The 24,721-nt window shown below is 36.8% G+C and overlaps 1 protein-coding gene across 1 annotated transcript in view; it reads right to left on the bottom strand.

The window, feature by feature from the left end:
- The window catches only part of VPS8 (VPS8 subunit of CORVET complex), a 247,992-nt gene that overhangs the window by 194,628 nt on the left and 28,643 nt on the right, over nucleotides 1-24,721 (bottom strand). Inside the window, 9 exon segments of the mRNA XM_030328374.1 lie at nucleotides 3,160-3,330; nucleotides 6,762-6,842; nucleotides 10,725-10,832; nucleotides 12,104-12,163; nucleotides 12,261-12,414; nucleotides 13,649-13,716; nucleotides 16,233-16,319; nucleotides 16,888-17,012; nucleotides 22,079-22,084. Of these exon segments, the coding sequence (XP_030184234.1) occupies nucleotides 3,160-3,330; nucleotides 6,762-6,842; nucleotides 10,725-10,832; nucleotides 12,104-12,163; nucleotides 12,261-12,414; nucleotides 13,649-13,716; nucleotides 16,233-16,319; nucleotides 16,888-17,012; nucleotides 22,079-22,084 (860 nt within the window).

Raw genomic sequence — 24,721 nt, 5'->3', positions numbered from 1 at the left:
GCATGTTGAGTTTGATAAGTTCTTTACAGATTTTGGATACTAACCCTTTACCTGATATGCTGTTTGCAAATATCTTCTCCCATTCCATTGGTTGCCTTTTCATTTTGCTGATTGTTTCTTTCACTGTGCAGAAGGTCTTTATTTTGATGAGGTCCCAAAAGTTCATTTTTGCTTTTGTTTCCCTTGTCTCTGGAGACGTGCTGAGTAAGAAGTTGCTGCAGCCAAGGTCAAAGAGGTTTTCACCTGCTTTCTTCTCTAGGATTTTGATGGCTTCCTGTCTTACATTGAGGTCTTTCATCCATTTTGAGTTTATTTTGTATGTGGTGTAAGAAAGTGGCCCAGGTTCATTCTTCTGCATGTCACTATCCAGTTTTCCCAGCACCACTTGCTGAAGAGACACTGTCTTTATTCTATTGGATATTCTTTCCTGCTTTGTCAAAGATTAGTTGACCATACGTTTGTGGGTCCATTTCTGGGTTCTCTATTCTGTCCCATTATTCTGAGTGTCTGTTCTTGTGCCAGTACCATACTGTCTTGATGATCACAGCTTTGTAATACAGCTTGAAGTCCGGGGTTCATTGAGCTTCTTGAAAATTTGTGTTTATAGTTTTGGAAAGTTTTGATCATTCCTTCTTCCATTTTTTTCCTCTTTTTTTTTTTTTTTAACATTTTTATTTATTTTGAGAGACAGAGAGAGACAGAGTACAAGTGGGGGAGGGACAGAGACAGTGGGAGACACAGAATCTGAAGCAGCTTCCAGGCTCTGAGCTGTCAGCACAGACCCCAACATGGGGCTCAAACCCACAAACCACAAGATCATGACCTGAGCTGAAATATGATGCTTAACCGACTGAGCTAATCAGGCGCCCCTCCTCTCCTTTTCTTCAGAGATTCCAACTGCTCATATGTTAGCCTACTCAATGTGTCTCACAGGTCACAACTATTTTTTTAAATTATTTTTTCTGTGTTTCATTTTGGATAAATTCTATTGCTCTATCTTCAAGTTCATTAATGTTCCTATAATGTCTACTCTCTAACATTAATCTCATCCAGGGCATTTTTCATTTCAAGCACTGTAATTTTTATCTCTAGAAGTTAGATTTGTACTTTTCTAAATATCCTTCATGTCACTACTTAACTTTTTGGTATATGGACTATAGTTATAATAACTGTTATGTCCTTGTCTGCTAATTCTAACCTCTGTTTCCGGTCTAAGTCAGTTTTGATTGATTTGTCTCCTCACTCTAAATTGTGTTTCTCTTCTTCTTTACATGCCTAGTAATCTCTGACTGAATGGCAGACTCTGTGAATTTTATCTTGTTGGGTTCTGGACATTTCTGTTTTCCTATTGATATTCCTGTGCTTTTGGGGGGCACCTGGGTATCTCAGTTGGTTGAGCGTCCTACTCTTGATTTTGGCTCAGATCACGATCTTGTGGCTTGTGAGATGGAGCCCAGTGTCAGTCTCTGTGCCAACCGAGCAGAGCCTACTTGGGATTCTCTCTGCCCCCTCCATGCTCACACTCACTCTCCCTCTCAAAATAAATAAATAAAACATTACAAAAAAAATTCTTGTGCTTTGTTTTGTGAGGTAGTTAAGTTACGTGGAAACAGTTTGATTCTTTCTGGTCTTGCTTTTAAGATCTGTAGTAGGGACCAGAGCAGTGTTTATTCTGGTCCTAATTATTCCCCACTACCGAACCAAGATATAACCTGAGTATTCTACCCAATGCCCTATAAATCATGAAGCTTTCCATTCTGGCTGGTATAAACAAGCCAGTGCGAGCACTGGATACAGTTCCTTCCAAACCTATCACATAGTTCTTGGAGTTCCCTCATATGTATCTGTTGATCAATTGTCTGCTGAATAGCCAAAGGGAACCACAGGTATGGTGCTGTCTGTCCTCTCCAGTACCCTGTCCTACACTGTCCTGTAAACTCAACCCACCTTAGTCTTCCACAGTCTCAGTTTATAGAGTCCTTCGGACTCCAAGTGGGTCCCTCACCCCTGAGCTACAGCCTAGAAACTCTCTAGGCTAGAAGCTAGGATAATGACAGGGCTCATGCCGTTTGTTTCCCATTTTGTCAGAGATTGCTGGCCTTCACTACCTGGTAGCCAGTATCTTGAAAAGTTTTTTTTTTCTTTCTTTCTTCTATACAGGAGAGTAATCCAGTGCCCACTAATCCATCTTGGCCAAAAGTACAAGTTCAAAGTCAAACACCATTTTTAATAACCATTCTAACACAAGAAAATACGTAAGTGTGGGATAATAATTAGTCTTTAGTGAACTCTACTGCATTACCATTTCTTAGTCTGGATTTTCTTGGTTTCTAAATTCTGAGGATGGAAGACCCTTTCACATATTTTTTAAATGCTGAAGTCCTAATATCTCAGCGAGATGTGACCAATGGCTGCATATCACACAGTAGATGCTCATTAAATATGAACATCATTACTTTTTTCTTCCATGAAATTAACCAGGAAAGCCTCTAAATTTCCTGCTTAGAAATTATTGCTTTTGGAAACAAGAGATCACAATTCAAAGAAATTTAACTGTAAACTGCATGTGTAAAACTGCCTTTAGCAAAAGGCTATCATTGTGGTTGCTTAAAATACAGTAAAATTAACACTAAGATCATACTTCTGTGTCTTCCTTCTCTCTCGACTCCTACATTTCATATACCTGTTTCTAAAGAACCTTCTTTCCTCCTCTCAGAGCCATCTTTACCTTTTGGTTCCCACAGCCACCACACCTGCTAAAGCCTTTACCAGTCACCTAAATATTTCCAAAGCCTCACAGGCTATTTGTCTCCAGTCATTCGGCCCTTAAATCTATCAGGCTTATTGCCACCATATTAAACTTCCTAAAATATTCTGCTTTTATAATTTCTTTCTCATAAATTTTCAATTTCATTTTATTATTTAGTATAAAAGTTAAAATTCTTTGGTATTATATTAGTCACATTTTTTTAATAGAAGACCACAGGAATTACTGTTTTAGTTCACATCCCTGAAGACTCATAAACACACCCATATCCACTTCAATCTAGTGGCTTTTAAAGAAACACCTAACTAACTCCTCAGCTCCTATTTCTAAAACAAACAACAACAAAATACCAAGTTTATCAAAGCAGTACTAAGATAATGGATTGCCCTTACCAGTGCCTGGCTAACATTTCCTCCGGTGGCTAGGGATTTGAAATGGCTGCTGTTATAGACCAACTGAACTTCTGAGATCTCCACTGTTTCTAATTCCTCTTGAGTCTGCCGATCGATCACATGCAACTTCTCCACACTGTCCAAGAGCACAACTGTACGTGAGTTTATCCACTGCAAATCAAGCACACCACAAAACAAACGTGAGGCCCATCCCACATCATTCAAGACAAAAAGGAAGCCTGGCCACTCAGGTTAAATTACGTTGAGGATTTTATCCATTCAGTAACTTGATAACAAACAATCACAGCAAGAACTACTCTGGTGACGGTAGTGGCCACACTGTGGTGGGTGACAGTGCACAACACAGTATTGAGTCTGACGGTGTTAAAATGACTCCTAGTATTTAAAAGAGGTAACTAAGAGCTTTAACAGATATATTACAGGATATGTTAGTTTCAGTACAATTATAAGGTACACTGGCACAAATGACTTAAGGAAAATGACAAAATATGCATTTCTTGTGTGTCTGATATTAATTTTTAAAAAGTGCAAACAAACCTCCTAAACCTAGGTGGTCAAATGATTGTTAGCGTTTATATATGTTTTAAAACAGAAGCTGTTTAAAACATGTATTTCCTTTAAAACCTCCCTACCAATTATGGGAGAGACCTTTGCTTTTCTATTTCTCTATGTTCCAAATTTTCTTTAATAAGTACTATTATAATTTTAGAATAACTTAATAATAATATTAAAAATCTTCTGAAGGATGCCATTTTGATAAACTTCTTGGGTTTTATATAAGATTTCTTATTTTCAAAATGATTTTTTTTTAAATTTCAATCCTTCCCCAGAAAATAAATGGAGTTTTAAAAGCTGCTCAATTAGAATTCTAAATAAGCCAGAATAGAGTGCTTCTCCTACGCTCTCTCTGGCATTCATGTTGTTTTATTTATATGACCTATTCCATGTCATCAGAGATTATCTGCATAATGCCATATAAAAAAAAAACAAGTTAAAGTGGATACATTTTAACATGCTGAAAATGCATTCTGTCCTGTCACCGTATAGTGGCTACTGTAAGGGAAGGGTGTTTCTCTGTTTTGGTTTCCCCCAAAAATTATCTCTCACAGAACAGGGAGTTTGATACTCAAGACTTTACAAAGAGCACTTACAAGGTGTTCTCTTCATTATTTTAAAAAACAAAGTATCATTTAGGAAAGACACATTAGCCTTATACAACCTTAGCGCTAGTTTTTATTTTTTTTTACAGGGAGAAAAATCTAACGGTCATACATTTTACAGAGAGATCATCAGTTTTGAAAAATATTTACCATCCTATTTTTTTTTAAGGAGGGTATACATCTGTTCTTTATTTACCATTCCACTTATCAGTCAGAACCAGTGTTGCTATCTTCTTTGTTTGGATTTTTATAAAGATAGGCTACTTTCACAAATACAAGCAAGATCATCATCTAGGTAATTCAAGTCAAAAATTACTTAGATATCTTCACAGAATACAGGAGAAAAAGAAAACCTGAATCCAGATTACCGCTTATCTGTAAAATATCTTATTTGAATTTTTACAGACAGGTTTGGAACTCTTTGCAGTATCAAATATGAAAACAAATCACAGTAATAATTAATAGATTTGGCTAAGTTTTAGCCATGTTCACAATTCTGTTTTTTAAAATAAACTTTTTATTTTTACTACAGTTTTAGATTTACAGAAAAATTGAGGACAGTGCAGAGATTTCTCTTACTGTCCCGCACACAGTTTCCCCTACTATTAATTTCTTGTATCAGTACAGTAGCCAAAATCAATATTGATACATAGTTTTAACTGAGATCCATACTTCATTCAGAGTCCCTTCATTTTTATCTAATGTCCCTTTTCTGTCTCAGGCTCTCATTCAGGGAACTGCATTACATTTAGTTGTCACATCTTCTTAGGCTCCTCTTGACTATGACAGTTTTGTTTTTTTTTTATACTTCCCTTGTTTTCGATAACTAACAGTTTTGTTTTGTTTTGTTTTAGAGAGAGAGAGCACACAAACAGGGGAGAGGAGCAGAGGGAGAGAGAGAAACAATCTCAAGCAGGCTCCACACTCTGTGGAGCAGATGTGGGGCTCGATCCCACAACCCTGGGATCATAATCTGAGCCAAAATCAAGAGTTGGATGCTCAACCGAGCCACCCAGGTGCCCCAACTTTAACAGTTTTAAAGAGCACTGGTCAGGTATTTTTTAGAATGTAATTCATTCAGGATTTGTCTAGTGCTTTTCTCATGAGTAGACTCGAGTTATATAGGTTTTTGGAAAGAAGACCATAGAAATAAAGTGTCATTTTAATCACATCATATTAGATGCTTTCACAGGTCACCTGGTTAAAACAGAACGACAAAGAGTGTCAGCAGGCATAGCAATTATTTCGAAGATTAGACCCTCACGACTGCAACTGCTGACATTGTTGTAAACAAGCCTTTTAATGGTAACTTGTAAAGCAATGCAGTTAGTGTCGCATCATGGGTAAGCCACAGGACAAATGAAAACACCTACTGCCCTCCTATTCAGAGAATGGCTACTTGTGGTCGAGGGAAAATTTTCCAGGGACAGAATTACATGCAGATTTTAGAAGTGCCATATCTCAAATATCTTAAACAGAAGTAATGATGAAGAATTCTAGGAAACTGTTAGATAATTCAACAGGGGCTCTGGTGACGACAAAGACACTGATGTCTTACATTCATGAGAACTTGAACAAAATTAGTTTATGAAATGAGTATGGAAAAAAAGTATTATTTCTAAATTTATAGTCTATATGTGAGATGAAAAGACAATGTGCAACTAAATTAATAAACTGTATATTATAAAGAAAAGATCATTTCATCTATATCCTAAAAAGTTACATATCATCGAGTTAGGGGAGTAACTTTTTTTAGCCATTTTATTAGAAAAATGAGGCACTGTCTTTTATCTAAGGTTGCCTATATTCATGCATATATAGAATATTTCACTGGATATTGATATGCCAAAAGGATTAATGATAGAAACCTAGAAATATTACAATTACACTATTTACAAAATGGACACACCATTTGAAAAAGAAAAGATAAAATTTGATACAAAAAAGACATACTCTCTTTTTTTAAACCAACAAGTTGCTCAGGAAGGACTGAGAGGTATCGTATAGAGAAAATTCTGCTAAGCTTTTAGCCACGAAAAAAGAATTACATAAACTCCTGAACCAATTAGGACAAGCCCAAAAGTACAAAAGTGTGTTTACCAAGAAAGCCAGGCAATGATCTTTAAGAAATCCACCCAAATTCTTCTGAACACCCCTTTGAACTAATCAGGACATCAAAGAAAACTTTTCCTAATCCTGTCGGTGTTCAACAGGACATAAGGCTGAAAGGCAATTAAAAATATGATGGCATCACACCAAACTCAGACTCCATTCAGTATAAACAGAACTTCATTTCTGTCCATATTTTACATAATCCTAAAGGTCATGGTTCATGACAGAAATCCTGGTAGCTCAAATACACCACGGACTCAAAACAATTACATGAAATGAACGGGGCACATCAATGTGAATAATACTCACAGTGAAGTTGATGAGGTCATAGTAGAGGTGAAGATGCTTTTGCTTAGTAACATGTATTGCTCCAGACTCATCTCTCTTCACCTGATGATGAAATAAAAACCACCTAAACACCAGCTGCTTTTTGAGGGACTTGTTTTTAGGTACTTAATTATACTCCACCTAGAAAATGATTTCCATTCACATTATGGATAAGCCCAGAAATATTGGCAACTACAGAAACTATTACGCAAATGAAAAAAAAACATTCACACCATGATCTGTAGTGAAATCCAAGGCATATGTGACAGTGGTCTAGTCGTCAGTACTTCATGTATTTTCACTCTACTATAATTCAGAACAAACTAACTTCATCCCGTCAGTGACTGTACTTAGCTAGAGTTAAGCATAAAATGGGATTGACAACATGGCGTGATAGTCAAACAGGTCATTAAAAAAAAAAAAACAAGAAGGAGGCTGTGACAAAACTAGACTTTTCTGAAGTATGCTATTACAGCTCAAATAGACCCAAAATTTCCCAAGAGAAGCTCAAGTGTCAATATATTTACATATGTGTACATACAGTCTCTAATCTTTAATCATCCTTATAACTTGCTTTCTCTACTTCTACTCCAAGGTGACAGAGCACTGAAAAAGAGACACAGTAGTAATCCAACCCTCCTGAAATGCATGACATCCCATCCAACCTGGGTTCTCTTACACTCTCCCATAGTAGTGTTCTAGATGTCTTCCTTTCCCTTTAAGCCCCAATTTCTCTTTCCCTTTAAGCCCCAATGTCTCTTTGCTCCAATCACTTACAGTGTTGACCTCTCCAGACACCTTAACAACTGAGACCTCTTAATGCAGGCCCTTCATGTTCTCTCATCTTTGGTTCACTAAGTCACTTCCCCTGTAAGAAATGATACTCTAGCAGAAGGAGAATGTGTTTCAGCTCCACTATTATAGCTGTGTGACCGAGGGCCAATCACTTACTCTTCTCAGTTTCCTCCTTTGAAAAATGAAAATAAGCACCAAATTGTTCCCTATTTGGCATATGCTGAAAGTGTTTCACAAACAAACAAACAAACAAACAAAAAATAATGCCAACATTACCTATTCTCCTAAGATTCACTGGAGCCCTTGCTAAAGAAAATCCCTTCATTTCTATACACTCTAAATCCCACCCCCTCCATCACTGTTTAATATTACCCCTCCCTTGCTGGCATATTCACTCACACTCCCTTTAAAGGGCCCTTTTCCTTTTGCTATCCAACATGTTTCTGACTTTTCTATCTTCAAATTAAAAAACAAAAGCAAAAAAGCCTTTCCTTGATTTGTTTCTTACAGACATTTAATCATTGTCTTTCCTCTTTTGGCTAAATGCAATGATTATGTGAATTTGTTCTCCTACACACCCATTTCTTTAACAAGGCTCTACACTGTGGCTTCCACCTCCGTTCCATTGATATTCAGTCCTCTGAAAAGTTTCTAATCAAGAACATTTGCATATCCAGTGGTCTTATATTCAGTCTTCCCCCTTGATCTTTATTTAATAATGCTATCTATCACCCTGAAACTGACATGGTCCAGAAACCTTTCCTATGTCTCCTGTGTGACACCATACCATCTTACTTCCCCTTCTACCTCTGGGTGCCTTTACTGGAACATTCTTTCTTGACTTTTTTTTTTTTTTCCTTTCCCTTGTGAGTGCCCACCAAGGTTATGTATGCTCTGGCTTTTGATCTTCACAGCTTCAACTACATCTCTATTCTGAAATTCTCACTTGCACTGCAGACCTGGATTGCCATCTGCCCAGAGGACATTCCTGAGAGAACACTTAAGAATCACACCTTCACTTCTATCTCAATACATTCAAATCCTCTGTAACCCTAACCTTTCAAACAGTTCATGCTTCTAAAATGCAAAGTCAGAATCACAATGTTTCATTCATGTCCTTCAGTTTCCAGATGCAGTAAGATAAGAAGCTTCATCTTTCCTTTAAAATGTCATCCCTAACTCTCACTGCAACCAAGCATCCTTGTCTAAAAACCTCACACCTGCTTTGACACAAGAACAAAACCCTCCATTTCCCTGCTACCACCTATAATCTATTCTTTCTCCTACTTCTACATTGATCTTCCTAAAATACCACTTTAATCACATCTTTATCTCTTTAATTACCTAAGAACCTGTGACAACTCCTCATTACCAATCTAGGCCAATTATGTAAACTAGATCAGGGGGTCACCAAACTTTTTCTGTAAAAGGCCACGTAATAAATATTCTAGGTTCTGTGGACTATACAGTCCTGTAACAACTGCTCATTCCTGCCACTGTAGTGTGAAAGCTGCCACAAATAATACATAATCAAATGGGCATGACTGTGTTCCAATAAAACTTTATTTAAAAAATCAAGCAGTCGGGGCGCCTGGGTGGCGCAGTCTGTTAAGCGTCCGACTTCAGCCAGGTCACGATCTCGCGGTCCGTGAGTTCGAGCCCCGCGTCGGGCTCTGGGCTGATGGCTCAGAGCCTGGAGCCTGTTTCCGATTCTGTGTCTCCCTCTCTCTCTGCCCCTCCCCCGTTCATGCTCTGCCTCTCTCTGTCCCAAAAATAAATAAACGTTGAAAAAAAAAAAAAATTAAAAAAAAAAAAAATCAAGCAGTTGGCCAGATTTGGTACACAGGCTTTTGTTTGCCACACCGAATAAAAATCTACACCATATATTCAACTTTATTTTCCACAGGTTTCTCACTCTCATTAAACATTTATTAAGCATCGACTACATATAGGCACTATCCTCACTGCTGGAATCCTTAGACTTATGGAGCTTTCACTCTAATGATGAAGAAAAATATTAGACATGTAATTTTAAAAGTGCTGAATATTACCAAAGGAGAACACAGAAGGTCTTATGGGTGTACGTAGCAGGGAACAGTTCAGGAAGTCAGGGAAGACAATGTTAATCATTATTTAGGTAGGATAAAGCGGAAGAGAGCACAGAGCTTCCCTGGCAGAGGTGAGAGCATATGCAAAGACACCAAGGCTAGCACCTGGTTAGAAAGCTCTGCCAGAGCCACAGCTAAAAGAAATGTCAATGGTTTAGGCTAGGGAAGCAGCCATGGGGGAGTAAAAAAAAAAAAAAGAAAAAAAAAAGGGGGGGAGTAAATTCAGGAGAGGTTGGAGACAGAGTCAAAAGGAAGCAGTGAAGAAGCAGAAATGAAAGGAGAAAGGGAAGTGAAAGGCAACCCCTAGGTTTCTAGCTGGAGAAACTAGGTGAACAGTTATGTCCTTGCTTCACTGAGCTAGGAAACCCAAGAAGAGACTATGCGGACATTCTTACCTCTATAACTTCAGTTCATCTTATTTCTCCCAATAGGCATACCCACCCCTCCTGTGATATTGGCCATATATCCTTCATAGAGTCTTAACAGGGCCTACCCAGTCCATACAAATCTCTCCATACTCTGAACTTACATCAACTTTTATTTCTCATCACATAGCTGAATCCTTAAACATAGTGGTCTCCCTAGTAGTAATGAGCATACTGGTTTTGTCTCTCAAACAATACTTGAAGTTATGTGAAAGAAGAAATGTTTGAGACTTCCTTCAACTGTTTCTATGTCCATCAGTGTAGAACACAGAACGTGACCAATGATACCTGTTGTCTAATAAATACAGCATATGTAGATAGGTAAGCCTTTAATAGACACATGTACGTTCTATATTTATACATACACATAAACCATTATTTGTTGGTCAAAGGAGTTGGAACTGAGGAATACACCATGAAGGGGCATGGAGCTGAGGTGATCAGTTGTTTTCTGTGATAATCACTAAAGCCCTAAATTAAAATAAATGATCACTCTCTCTCCAAAGAATTATAATAGCATATTTCTTTGACACAATCAATATTAAATCACTGGTAAATCAGGAAAAAATATTATGATAAAAGACTTTTAACAAATCTAGTATCATATCAGGATTTACCAACAGAAAATGAACAACATCTCCTCTGCAGAAGGCAAGCATGGGATTCACATAATTATGCACTGCCACAAAGTGCCAGGCCAGCAACGGAACACTGGAAGGATCCATCTAAGTGAAGAGAAGGCCAAAAAAAACAAAAAACAACAAACCATCACAGTTAACAGACAGCAAGAAAAAGAGAAAATTAATTAAAAACAGCATCTGACTACTGTTCCTTGATAAAACATCTCCCAATTTCTCATTACAATTTCAGTGAAGCAGGAACTGACTGGGAGGTGTCATGAGGGTACTTTCTGAGTTGATGCTAATCTTGACAGAGGTTTGGGCTACAAAAGTATATACATTCGTTAAAGTTCAGCAAATGTATATTCAAGATGTATGCGTTTCATTGCAAGTAAATTCTACACCAAAGGAGAAACAAATATTCAACTCTAGCTAAACATAATAATGCATGTTGCATATTTAGGCAAAAGAGTGTTTACTTCTGCAATTTAGTTGGAAATACATTTAAAATAAGTGATGGGTGGACAGAGAGATGGCTAAATATTAATAAAGTAAGCTATTAATAACAGAATTTAGATAGTAGTATACAGGTGTTCAATGTAAAATTCTGTTTCTTTTTTTGAAAATGTTAACATTGGTAAAAACGATAAAAGACATTAGGAAGATGCAAACACATACCACCATGATAAACCTCACTTAGCCAGGGAAGCTTAGGTTTCTTAGGTTTACGAAATGTTAATGACAATCTAAGCTAGCTGCACCATTTGAAAGAGCAGATCTGCTTCCCCAGGGACCCAGAGATACACAGAGTACCAACAAACAAACAGAAGAGTGATCTCCCTCAGTATCGGCACTGCGTTTGCAATTAGTCTTGGCTCTGTACCATCGTTCTCCATCTCATCCTATCAATACCTCTCCTCACATATACACTGGAAGATCACAACTCTCTGAAAACAACCAAGCAGGAAAAGAAAAGGAAACTGGGGTATGCATAATCGATTCTGGGAAGTATCATCCCCCAAAGTAAAATACTAGGCAGAAGCCAAAGAAAGCACAAGTAGTAGCAATTTATGCTAGATCTTACGATGGGGTGTTCTCTATCTGTAGTTCAGTAGCAAAGCAGCAGCTGTTTATGAGAGAACAACTTAAAACAATAAAGGTAGAAAATTAAAAGTCTCATGATCCCAGAACACCGCTCTAGTCACCAGTTTATGCTGCTTTGGTCACATGAAGGTTAAGACCAGACAAATGATCTTTGGAGCAGTGACTTCCATTCTACCTCATTTTCTAACAATCTCACAGAATTCACCACATACAAGTCATTTTCCCCCTCCTGGATTGGTCTTTTTGCTAATAAGATGGAGAGGTTTACTCACCCGTCCATAGGGAAAAGTCATCCACACTTTCAAGGATGGTTTCAATCCAATGACCAGTATCTTTAGAAGAAAAATGTATTTTTAATGTTTATAATTTTCTATTTTGGGTATTCAAAGCCTCTAAAAGTTATGAGTTTCACCTTCTAAATACACTGACCTTTGTTAAGGATGCCATGGCCAATAAGGAAAACTGTGTGATGGGATGATCTTTCAACTCGGGCTTAGAATGAAGAGGCTCAATACAGCAAACTTCACCCTTGGAACCACTGAACAGACACCTAGATTCACACGTTCTCACTCCCATCACTCTCCTGCAAATGTAACCAAAACATTCAGAATTGATTTAGTAATGAGATTCAAGACACTACCATCTCAAGCATGGACTATTACAGTAGCCTCCTAACTCCTATTCTTGCCTCCAACAATCTAACTCCGTAAGACAGCAACACAATCTCTGTAATGTAGAAGTCAGATTTATCACTCTTCTCCTAAAAACAGCCCAATGCCTGGCCGCTGTACATAAAATAAAATCCAAACTCTTTACAATTTTTTAAAAGTTCCTGTATGATCTGGCTCCTACCTTCACTGCTCTCCCACTACTGCCAAAGTCACGCTCCAGCCACAATTGCCTTCTTCCCATTGTTCTAGCAAGCCAAATTTGTGCTTGCTTCAAGCCTCTGTGCTCGAACATCCCTCTGCCTAGAACACTTCTTTGCATTTGTTTACCAGATTATCATTCAGGTCTTTGCTCAAGTGTCACCTTCCTGAATTACCTTCAGGTGCACTCCAGCAAGCTGACTGGTCTTATTCTCTTCACAGCACTCATAACTATCTGAACTTACCTCATTTATGTGTTCATTTATTGTCTGTATCCCTACCCCAGCCCCAACTAGAAAGTAAGTTCTATCAGAGGAGCAACCTTGTCTGGTTCACAGCTGCAAGTCTGGTGCCTAGAACAATGTTCACCCATAGGAGATGCTCAACAAATATTAGCAGAATTAACAGTACTTTGTAAGCAATTACCTTGTGTTTAGCAGTGTTAGAAAGTGTAAGAAATATAAGAAACATAATCCTTACTCTGAAAACTTATGGAAACACAGTACACATTGAATTTTATGTTCTACTTCTTTTTTAAAACTCTGCCTTATAATTCTCCCATGTATCCAAACAGTCTTTACTCTTAAAGAGAAATAGGGCAATTCGAAGGTAATAAAAACCTTTCTACACCTGTCTGTTAGGGTTATAATCACCTAGACCTGAAGCCTAAACCAAAATTAGTGACATACTCCAGAATTATGGTTCCTAAGCCTGACAGCTCATATGAATTCCTTGGGGAAGAGTTCAGCATCCCAACTCAGACCTACTGAGATAGAATTTTGGGACACCAGGCCTGGAGCTCCAAATGCCTCCCAGGTCACAATATACAGACATAACCTATTTTCAATCACATGGGTTTTCCAGACCTCTTCATGTTTAACTTCAAGTCATTAAACCAGAGTTAGTCTTTTGATTTCATTTCTCAACAAATGTCCATTAGTCTCTTACTTAAATGTCAATTCAAAAACAGAGCCTCCGCTGTCATTGCAAATTGCAAGAGTTGGATCATCTGTAAACTAAACAGAGAAGAAATTAATTTCTTACAGATTTTTCAACAACCAGTCAAGTATCAAAAAGGTAAGGGAAAAAACCTACACATTTTAAAAATCTAAAAACAAACATATTCAATAGCATTTGAAATCACCTAAACTTGATTTAGCTCATCATCCTAAATATTCAGAATAAAAATGACTCACTGTCTTCAAAAAACTGAGGCTTTAAAAAAGTAAAGCCACCTTCGATCAGGATAAAAGAAAAATAAAAACTACAACTCATATAAGCCCTAAAGTTTTCTACTTGGTTTCTTAATGTTAACTTTTTCTAACATGCTATTAAACTGAATAGGATACACTGGATACATTTGCAGTTGTCTAGTTTCCAAGAACAAAGACACAGTGAAAGATATTTGCTATCTTTGGGAAATAAATTTGAATATGTTTTCTATATAACTGAAGAATTAACCCATTTAAAATAGTTGAACTTTTTATGTAACTCTACCAAAAATGTGCTTCCACCTGATCTTTGACAGGTATACTTCAGTTATTATTACCTACTCTGGAAAACCCAAAATAACGAATAATGTTCACAATGACAGCCTTAAGGGCTTATGAGGTATGGTAAATATGAATGCTGTATGATACAAAAGTGAGTAACCTGAGTCATTTATAGTGACTAGTCTCCCTAACCCCATAGGTTGGTAAGCCATCCCAAAGCGCATGTCTTCATCCTCTTAGGGACAGTTGAGGTACCGGAGGCTACTGTAAAATTATTTTTCCTCAACCCCACACAAACCATAACAAAGAAGACCCACACCTGTGCTCTCAACTCTCCTAGCTGAGCAACTGCCAGAGTGGGAGGTATATACCTGGAATGTAGGAAAAGCAGTTGAACTTGCAGTTTTATTAGTCTTCTACTTATATGTATGTGTTTTGTAATGTACTTAAATATTAGTACAGTAGTACATTCATACTATTTCTTAAAAAAAAAATATATATATATATATATAAAGGATGTAATCCCAAATTGTTATTGATGGTACATAGGGTTAAGTTTGGAGAACAATGAGTAAGAGTACTAAAGCACACATGGCCGTTGTCAATCCAAGACCCAGGAAGTATTCAACCATATACATCACTTGCTACTTCTTACTGCAATGTCCAATCTCAAGCAAAACAATGGCTACTACTTCTATGCTTTTAAGTTTATTTTGAGAGACGGGGGTGGGGAGAACACGTGTGCACCTACGTGTGTGAATGGGACAGGGAAAGAGACAGAGGGAGAGAAAGAATCCCAAGCAGGCTCCATGTTGTCAGCACAGAGCCTGATGTGGGACTCAATCTTACAAATTGTGAGATCATGACCTGAGCTGAAATCAAGAGTTGGACGCTCAACCAACTGAGCCACCCAGGTACCCCTGACTTCTATGCTTTTCACCTCGGCTGTATTCCTCTCTTTCCTGTCGGCCTTTATCTCTTCTGTTTCCTATTGTTTCTCTCAAGGATTTTGCTTTTTGCTGTAAATGGACTATCCTTTTACAAACACCACCAATTAGTTATTCCTTCAAGCAAACATTTATTGAGCAGCTACCATGCATAACACAAAAATAAATGAGAAACAGATTCTAGTTTCAAAAATCTTCATCTATTAAAGGATGTAAGACATAAAAACAAACAACTATAACATTTTAGAAGTTGGCACATACCATAGGAAAGGAGGTCAAGAAAAATTGCCATGATGTTCAGAAAGAGGAGAAATTCTACTTTTACTGGTCTGGTTGTTTTCGTTGTTACTAAATGCTTCAATGCTGCTCTGTCACAAAAGACTTTTATGTAACTAACCTAGATGCAGACACATAAACTCCAGATGCTTACAGACTTTAAAAAGCATATGTATGGATAAGAGGTCTGCTCAGCTAAGCAACCAAATGTGTACATGATTAAAATCTAGAAGATCTGATTTTAGACTTCCCTAGTTACAGTCCTTTACCTTTTATGCTTCTGAACATGGGCTTGACAGCATACAAAATCCAAAGTTCACATTGTATTTATAAATGAAATCTGTTACCTAGGTTGGTTTATTTTTTTCAGATTGTAAGAAGAAAGCCAAGATGCAAATCTTAATGCTTTTCCCTTAGAGGCCTGAAAGAAAATAAACCAACAGATGCATTTTTAAACATAATGCGAACCTTGGTTCTTTCACAGTTGGTGCCTTGAACCTCAGGTAATTCTCAACCAAGTGTCACAGAGCAACGCTGTTGGGTAAAAAGACCTTTTAAAATCTTCCCATGAGTTTTCAGCAGGGTAATGCCTGTCTACTGACAACCTGTGGTCCAGGATCACATCAATGTTCTCTTTCTGCTACTCATCTATACAATAGGCTAGCCCATCTTCAGTTCTAACCTGGAAAACATCCCATTGGGCTAGTAAAAAAAAAACTTCATTTTCAAGGATTCTGTTTATAAAGAAATGTGCTTAAAGATGCATTCAAAAGCATAATAACTAAAATGATCAGACAAAGTAAGCAAAGATATTACCTTAATATGCAATATTGCTGTTCCTGGAGGATGAGCATCTGTTATTGATCTTAGAAGTTTTCCACTGGCCAAATCCCACATCGTGATCTACAAGACAACTAAATGCTTCAAAAACCAATTTATTGCTCTTTTTTGGACTTAAGTATCCTGACTTCTGGCTGAAATAATCCATCCCTGGTCTATAAACATTGCAGGCAAAGAACTATGAAGTTGAAACATAATTGAAGATTGCAGATCCATTAAAGCACAGGGCCTTTGTTCTGTCTTCATCTTCCCTTCATCCTGCCCAACCTACTTTTCCCTTCAGATTTCAAATATTGCTCTTATACTGAGACAAGTAAAAAACTTCTTTAATGAGTCAATCTCTTTAGCAATGGTAAACCTTATAGGAAAGGCTTACTGCCAAACTAACTAGTGATGTATAAGTCAAAGATGAGAAAGGCCAAACCTTACTGCTAGTTTCGTAAGTAGAAAGCAATACCCAAAGAGCTATCCAGTAACACAGCGATGAGAAGACAGAAAGCAGAATATAGTATATTTAAAAAGCAGCAACAACTATCTACACTACTCTAAGGAAGTAAATTTTGGTGTCACAGCCAGGTTGGTTTATAAAAGCTATTTACTTGTAAATATGGATAAAAAAGTTCACGTTTACCTGTCCCTTAGCAAAGCCACAGAGAAGTCTTGAGCAGTCGTTGTTGATACTGAGGGCAGAGATGGCTCCATACTGACCTCCAACACTAGTGTTCCCCAGACAGAGTCGCAAAGCTTGATTCTGATCTAAAAAACAACATATAAATCAGGTGAAAGAAATGGAAGATTGAAAAAAATATAGTATTAGCTTGTTTTTAAAGACTTGGGAGGTAGCAACAATCACAAGAACCATATGATGAAGCTACATTCATTTTAATGTATTTACTGAGTGTCTACTAGATGCTGGGCATTGAGTTAGACACTAAGAATGAAGAAAAGGGGAGCCTGGATGGCTCAGTCGGTTAAGCATCCGACTTCGGCTCAGGTCATGATCTCGCAGTTTGTGAGTTTGAGCCCATGTTGGGCTCTGTGCTGACAGCTCAGAGCCTGGAGCCTGCTTCAGATTCTGTCTCTCCATCTCTTGGCCCCTCCCCTGTTCATGCTCTGTGCCTATTTGTCTCTCAATAATAAATAAATGTTAAAACAATTTAAAAAAGAAAAAAACCAGTTATCTACAAATAAGCATAATGTAGAACATGCTAACAATAAGTGAAAAAATCCATAAGTATCTGTAGGTCTTTGAACAAACCAACTATCTTTCATCTGTCTCATTCTACAATTGTATTTCCTGCTGTTTTCAGGATGCGAGGTTACAGAGAATACCATCTTTTAAAGTAGCTCTAAAATTTCAAATATCAAAATTTATTAATTTGGAATTTGGCTGAAATTTACATTTATATTACCCATGAAGAAAAGGTTTCCTAAGGAAATTAACAATGCAAAGAAAATTACAGGGTAAACATTTAAACTACTTATTTTTCAAGCACCAACATTTGATATGCTAAAAGCAAATAATTCAAATCTCTACTAGATTAAGTTACTTAAGGGCAAGGATCTTGCCTCAATCACCTCTGATTTTCTCCAGGAGGTATTTAAATTTATTATTTAATAATTAAAAGAAATTCCTCTAATGTTCTCATAGGCAATGCTTATTTTGTATAGTGTTCATTATTGTACCTACTTGAAAACAATGAAATAAAAAATTTATGAAGTCACACCTACAGGGGCGCCTGGGTGGCTCTGTTGGTTAAGCGTCCAACTCTTGATTTCGGCTCAAGTCTGATCCCAGGGTCATGGGATCGAGCCCCCTCTGGGCCTCCACACTGGCGTGGAACCTGCTTAAGATTCTCTCTCCCTCTTCCTCTGCCCCCTTCCCCACACGCACCTGTGGTCCCACATGCTCATTCTCTCAAAAAAAAAAAAAAAAACATATCTACAAATTTTAACTGTTTGGGGGAAAAACTCACCATATTTGCACGGTATGGAGTTCTATGACCTCATTTGGCAATTGCTTGTGCCTCCCTTAACTTACATGCTACTCTCTGGAGATAAGTATGTCTTACTTCCACTATTAGACTATGTTCTCTCTAAGGGCTAAGATCATGAGTGAATTAACATTCCCAGAATACCAAGCCTGGTGCCTTGCACTCAAGAGGCACCTGACAATCATCTGAATAGCTTCCACATTTGCAAATCTTCTGTCTGTAAGGGTAAAACTAATTACCAGAAAGACCCTAAAGATACTCATTCTCAGATCTAGGTAGTAATACCATGTAGACCTTTTGCTTGTCCAAAGTGAATATTATACAGTTTTCTGTGTTCCTAAACTGCGCAAATAGCAATCCTCACCTACCAAAGGAGCTCTGACACAATTAATGGATGTATCATATCTGACATACAGAAAATATTCAGTGTTTTCTGAAACCATCTTATGTTTTTATGTTTTGAAAGTTTTTATTTAAGTAATCTCTACACCCAACATGGGGCTTGAACTCAGAACCGAAGAGCTGCATGCTCTTCCGACTGAGCCAGCCAGGCACCCTTGAAATTATTTTAGATTTCAGCCTTCTAAGATGAATATTCAAAAAGGAATAAAATTCATAAATATACAGGTCTTATGTATTTAAAAAGTCATTATCTTTACCCACATCTAGAATTATTATAATTACTGATTTTTCCCCTTACTTTTTCTTTACTTAAATTCTCTTCCTCTCTCTCCCAATTTGATGCAAATTATTAAAATGTCCTTTATTCAGTTTTCCCAACTCTGAACATGACACCTCATTTATTTTACTTTACTGAAACTACTGCCTGCCTAAAAGTAGTGTTTTCCATGATCTTATCTTGTCAGGGCTGCCTTTTACAGTTAGTGGATTATCCATGTATCTTATTTTGCAAACTGTCAAGACAGGATGGTTAGGCAACAGTGTTCTATATATAATATATATATATATATATATATATATAACACACACCCTATTTGGGTCCCTGCATGTAGGCAACAGCCGAATGAAAGGAAGACAAAGACAGACATTCCTTATCAGCCTCACAAAGAAGCCCTTAAGTCTGGGCTACCTGCCTTCCAGGTACAGAAAAGTGATTTGAATAGCATCCTGCTGGGATCCTTTGTGCTTTGAGATCCAACTGTACACATTCTGATCCACCAATACTTAAAGATACTACTGCTTTCAGATTTAGCAAAGTTCACACATTAGACTATTTTAAGTATTCTTATAACTCAAGGAGAGTAAGAATAAAATTAAGGAAAACGATAAAGAATTACCATACCATTAAGAGAGGAAATAAAAAGAGGGAAAGAAAAACTTCTAGATTAAAAAACCCAAACAGGACTCTCCCTTTCCGGACTATGGATCCCGCGTACTAAAACCAGCTAAGAAAAGGGGACCAATTATCAAACTTGGTCATTCCTGAAGGATGTATGAAGTTTACATCCCACAGGACTGTGGTAATGAAAGCATTCTCAACTTTTTCCCTTGATTTTTACAACGTATTCATTATCTTCATAATGTTCCTTTAGATGGTAAGCATGGCAGTGAGAGATAGTGTATAAAATGTAACCTGGTTTTTAACTCCACAAAGATATTTATTAGTTCATATTGCTGTCTTTATACATTCTATATTTGTGGTACCAAAGTAATAAACCTATCAAGCAATTTAGATGAATTCAGAAAAGGGAGAATTTCTGTGTAAAGAAGAAACCAGAATCTCATGGGAGAGGTTTCTTCTACTGAGGTAACTAAACATTCTTTATCCCAGATTATTCTGGACACTTCTGGGAAAAGGTATTTGGTAAAAATAAACATAAAACCTCTTCCAAACACTTGAATTCTAAAGTTATATGGAAAGAACAGAAGGATCTGGACAGAAGTAAGAGATGAAAATCAGAGCTCTCCATATTGCACTCCCCCAGGGGGGCTCTTGATCACCTTAATTTTTAAGGAAAAATTCTATTTTTCCCTATTTGCGAAGTCTGCTTTGCCTATTGTTGGGAGAAACCATTAAATTAGCAGTACATCTAATTTCATTTACAGAAGCCAAATAAATCACATTTGGTTGGCATTCTCAACTTAGTTTTCAAAAAAACTTGAGTGGGTCCTTATAAAGCAAATAACTCCAGGCAAGAAATATGAAATGAGACTATCGGTTTTCCCATAAACTTCACAGAGTTGGCACAGAGTTTAAATAAGAAAATGCCTGTGAAAAATGTGAAAACTATCAAATGGTACAATGCAAGGAATTATTGTGAATGATAATAGCTTGCCAATTAAGACGTGAAGTCTAGTTACACAAACACTGCAATGAATTATATCTGTTATTAGTATATCTTCAAAGTATACTTTGCTTAGGGCAGATCTCCTCAGCATATTCTGGGCTTAAGAGTAACGTGCTATAAATAGCAAAGAAAAGCCACAAGTAATGTATAAAGTCTGTAATAGCCATAAAATCTAAATCTGAACATACTTCAAGAGAATTTCTGCTCTTTCCATATACCAAAATTGACCCCATCCTCTATTTCTCCATCCTAATTTGTTTTAACTAGTTCCCAAAGACCTTCAAAGAAGGAAATAACTAGATCCTAGAAGAAATCAAGTTTAATTGTGTGTATAGAGCTCTCTTATTGCCAGCATTCATCATTCTTTAATACTACTCTTTTCTTACCCTTTGTGCATATTAAATATTCTCTAAGACCAAAAGAAAAGAGAAGAGGTATTATAAAATATGTTTCATCAATGATCACCAAAACAGGTGAAGCACTTTACCTGTCCTCCACCTAACCAACACACAGAATTGGGAGTGCTCATCCCCTCTGGAAAGCTCACTGAAAGAAAGAAGCCCAGGATACAGAGAAACCCCATGGCTAACTGGCTATCATCTAGAATGATAACGCTTACAAATAAGTTAGCAGTGTTCATTTATAAACCTGCTCATACCACCGTAATGTTACTGGATTTTAAAAAATTAAACAATACGTTAACTGATGAAATACAGTGGCCAAAAAAAAAGTTGTTTCCATGAAAAGTAAATTAATGCTCACAAAAAAACTTGGTAAAGGTGTTTCTTTGAAAATCTGCTCCGGGGGCGCCTGGGTGGCGCAGTCGGTTAAGCGTCCGACTTCAGCCAGGTCACGATCTCGCGGTCCGTGAGTTCGAGCCCCGCGTCGGGCTCTGGGCTGATGGCTCGGAGCCTGGAGCCTGTTTCCGATTCTGTGTCTCCCTCTCTCTCTGCCCCTCCCCCGTTCATGCTCTGTCTCTCTCTGTCCCCAAAATATAACGTTGAAAAAAAAAAAAAATTTAAAAAAAAAAAAAAAAAAAAGAAATCTGTCCCGTAATAAGATGTGGACAAGACAACTGGAGAAGATTAAAGAGTTGTTTTGTTAAAAATCTGTAATTTTTTCACTCCTCAACTGATTCACAGGTGCCTAAGCTTTTACCATTTTTCTTTTTAAGTAAAAGTGCAAATTTTATATGACTCATTACTGATGCAGGTTATTCCAAAAAGAGCCGCAGGACTTCCAACTGGCAGATACAAACTCAAAGAAAAGTCTTTGGACTGTATCAAAGGATTAAGGAGGAAAATGAATATTTGTATATTTTCAATTAAAATAAAACACTGAAGGTACACATATCTTTATAATTTTTAACAAATCCCTGCTTTAACCAGTTTTGTTAGCTGGATTTTTTTTTAGTAAGCAGTTCATAAAAGGGCACCAACTGTAACTGACAGCATTCTCTTTCAACACTAAAAAGGTCAAAAGAAAAACAGTTCACTCATGCAAACCAAAATTACTATACCTTTTCCTTTGAATCCATGGAGAAAAGATCAAAGAAAGAGAAAGAAAAGCAAGAAATCAGTCAAAAGTTCAGAGAAAAGGACAGGTAAAATTTCAAACGTATAATGACAACCTTTAGTTTATTTCTGGGAATGATATAAATGTGATTAACTGATTTACGATTACATTCAGATATTGGTTATGGCAAGAGGAAAATGCACAATATTCAAATTATAGTACCATAGTAAATCCAAGTCCAGTAAGTTAGTAGAAGTAAAAACAACTTCAAAAAGATAATCTATGAAAGTATACTAACAATCCCCCAAAATAGGAAACTAAGAGCCCCGGAATAGAGACACATCTTTACAAAGATTTGAATTTTTGAGATCCTGTATAATAGATAAGAACCAAGATATATAATATCATATACCTACAGTCCGTAAGAATAGGCAACATACATCACCTCTAAGAAGCTTATAATTATCACTATTTTAATGACCCACCTCTAGTCCAAAAAGAAATTAATGTTACTTAAAACAAACATAATTCTTCTGCTACATTTTTCCTACAATCACCAAAGATATTTAAACAAGACCAGATTTAACCCGACCTCTAATCTAGACACTTCATAATATCATTATTCTGACATTTGTTACTGCCATTAAAATGAGTTTCAATCCATTTGTTAAAACTCACTGTCCAAATAATCTGATTCTACAAAAATAATGACAAAAAGTTAATAACTGCATGCTTAAAACCCCAAAGCATAACCAGAATATTATCATTCTTTCTCGAAATATTCACTTCGGCATACTTTCTCTTGCATGAGACTGTAGAGAAAGATTACTGTTTCATCATATCTACAAGAAAGCTGTTGAGGGGCGCCTGGGTGGCTCAGTCAGTTAAGTGTCCAACTTCAGCTCAGGTCATGATCTCATGGTTCCCGAGTTCCAGCCCCGTGTCGGACTCTGTGCTGACAGCTCAGAGCCTGGAGCCTGCTTCGGATTCTGTGTCTCCCTTTCTCTCTGACCCTCCCCTGCTCGAGTTCTGACTCTCTCTCTCTCAAAAATAAATAAACATTAAAAATTTTTTAAAAAAGAAAGAAAGCTGTTGAAACCTAAAAAAAATTAAGAAGCAGGCCCAAGGAAATTAAGGAGACAGTAGCAAAAGACATCACATACTCTTCTGTTGGTTTTTAAAGTATTCATTTTAATTTGTCGCAGTAGCTTTACATGGGTTTGCTTATAAACAGACACATATTCCTATAACTTTGTGGTAAGGAAGGGATGTCAAAGCAGACAGAATTGAGGAAAAGTGAGCATTAGTAAGCAAGAACAAAAAAATCAACTTGCATTCTGCTGACAGACAAACATACACATTACACTCGATCCTCATTCATCTTAGTTCTTCTATTCTTTTCTTCATATATCTTGGAATTTGCCTCCTTTTCTCTCAGGACAGACTTGCTGAGAATGGTGAAAATGCACTGAGGTAGGATTCAGTGTTTCTTAATTCTGAACTTGGCTCTGTGCAAATCTCTTAACCCTCTCTGGTTCTCACCCACCTCATGTTAAAAGAGGACTGACCTAAAAAGTAAGATCCTTTCCCCAAATTCTTTTCATCTACACCAATTCTGCTCCCAAAGGAAAATAAGCATTCTACACCTGATAGGACAGCAGGTGGCTAAACTTCCCAGAAGCAATCAGGTTTATATCACAAGTGTTTAAAATGTTCATACCCTAATTCATTCATTCCTTCATTCATTTCATTCATTAAATGTATAAAACTGGAAAAAATAAAAAAAAAAATAAAATAAAATGTTTGACCTTAAGTAATTGTACTTTTAAGAATTTGTCCTAAAGAAGTAATCAGGTGCACAAAAATGCAGTTACAAAGATGTGCATTGCCTATACTGTTTGTTTAGAAACAACCTATAGTAGGGAAATGGTTAAGTAAATTGTGGTGAATCCATTTAAAAGAATACTGTGTAGCCATAGAGATGATGTAGAGATGAATATATAATTACATGGAAAGATGTTCATTATAACAAAAAGCAGGTTACAACTTCACATGATTCCATTTTAGATGTGTACATATACACACACATGTACAAAATAAAAGATTAAAGAGCCATATAGAAATGTCAGGGATTATTCAAGGATGCTGGAATCTGCTATTTTATATCTTTAATCTTTTGCTCATCTCAATTTTCTACTATAAACACGGATCAATTATAAAATAAGAAAAAAATTATTGAAAGAATCAATTCTAAAGTACTCTCAAAAGAATTATATTTTTTGTGTCCATTCTTCCTACCTCCAAACAATAAAGCTCTATTTAAATCAATCACCTTTGAAAAATCGCATGATAATTTAGATTATTTTGTAAACGGAATTCAAATTGTTATGAATAGGAATTCAATATTTATAAGTAGGAATTCAAAAATTGCTCAAAAACAAGGGAAAATAACAATTTTTCATTCATACAGTAACTAATGATGTAAGCCCCACAGAGATCAAATTGCAGTACTGTTATTAAAGTATCCCAGGTGATCCTTCTACAATCCTGTAGATTCCTTAATAAAATACAGTGTTATTGGGAATTCCATTTAGGAGAGATGCAAAAGACTTAAGATTCAGAAGGAGAACAATTAAAACTGCCAGAC

The sequence above is a fragment of the Lynx canadensis genome, chromosome C2, assembly GCF_007474595.2.
Source record: "Lynx canadensis isolate LIC74 chromosome C2, mLynCan4.pri.v2, whole genome shotgun sequence".
In the NCBI taxonomy this organism is placed as follows: Eukaryota; Metazoa; Chordata; class Mammalia; order Carnivora; family Felidae; genus Lynx; species Lynx canadensis.
The sequence above is the reverse complement of the archived record's forward strand: the minus strand, read 5'-3'. Positions and strand labels throughout refer to the sequence as shown.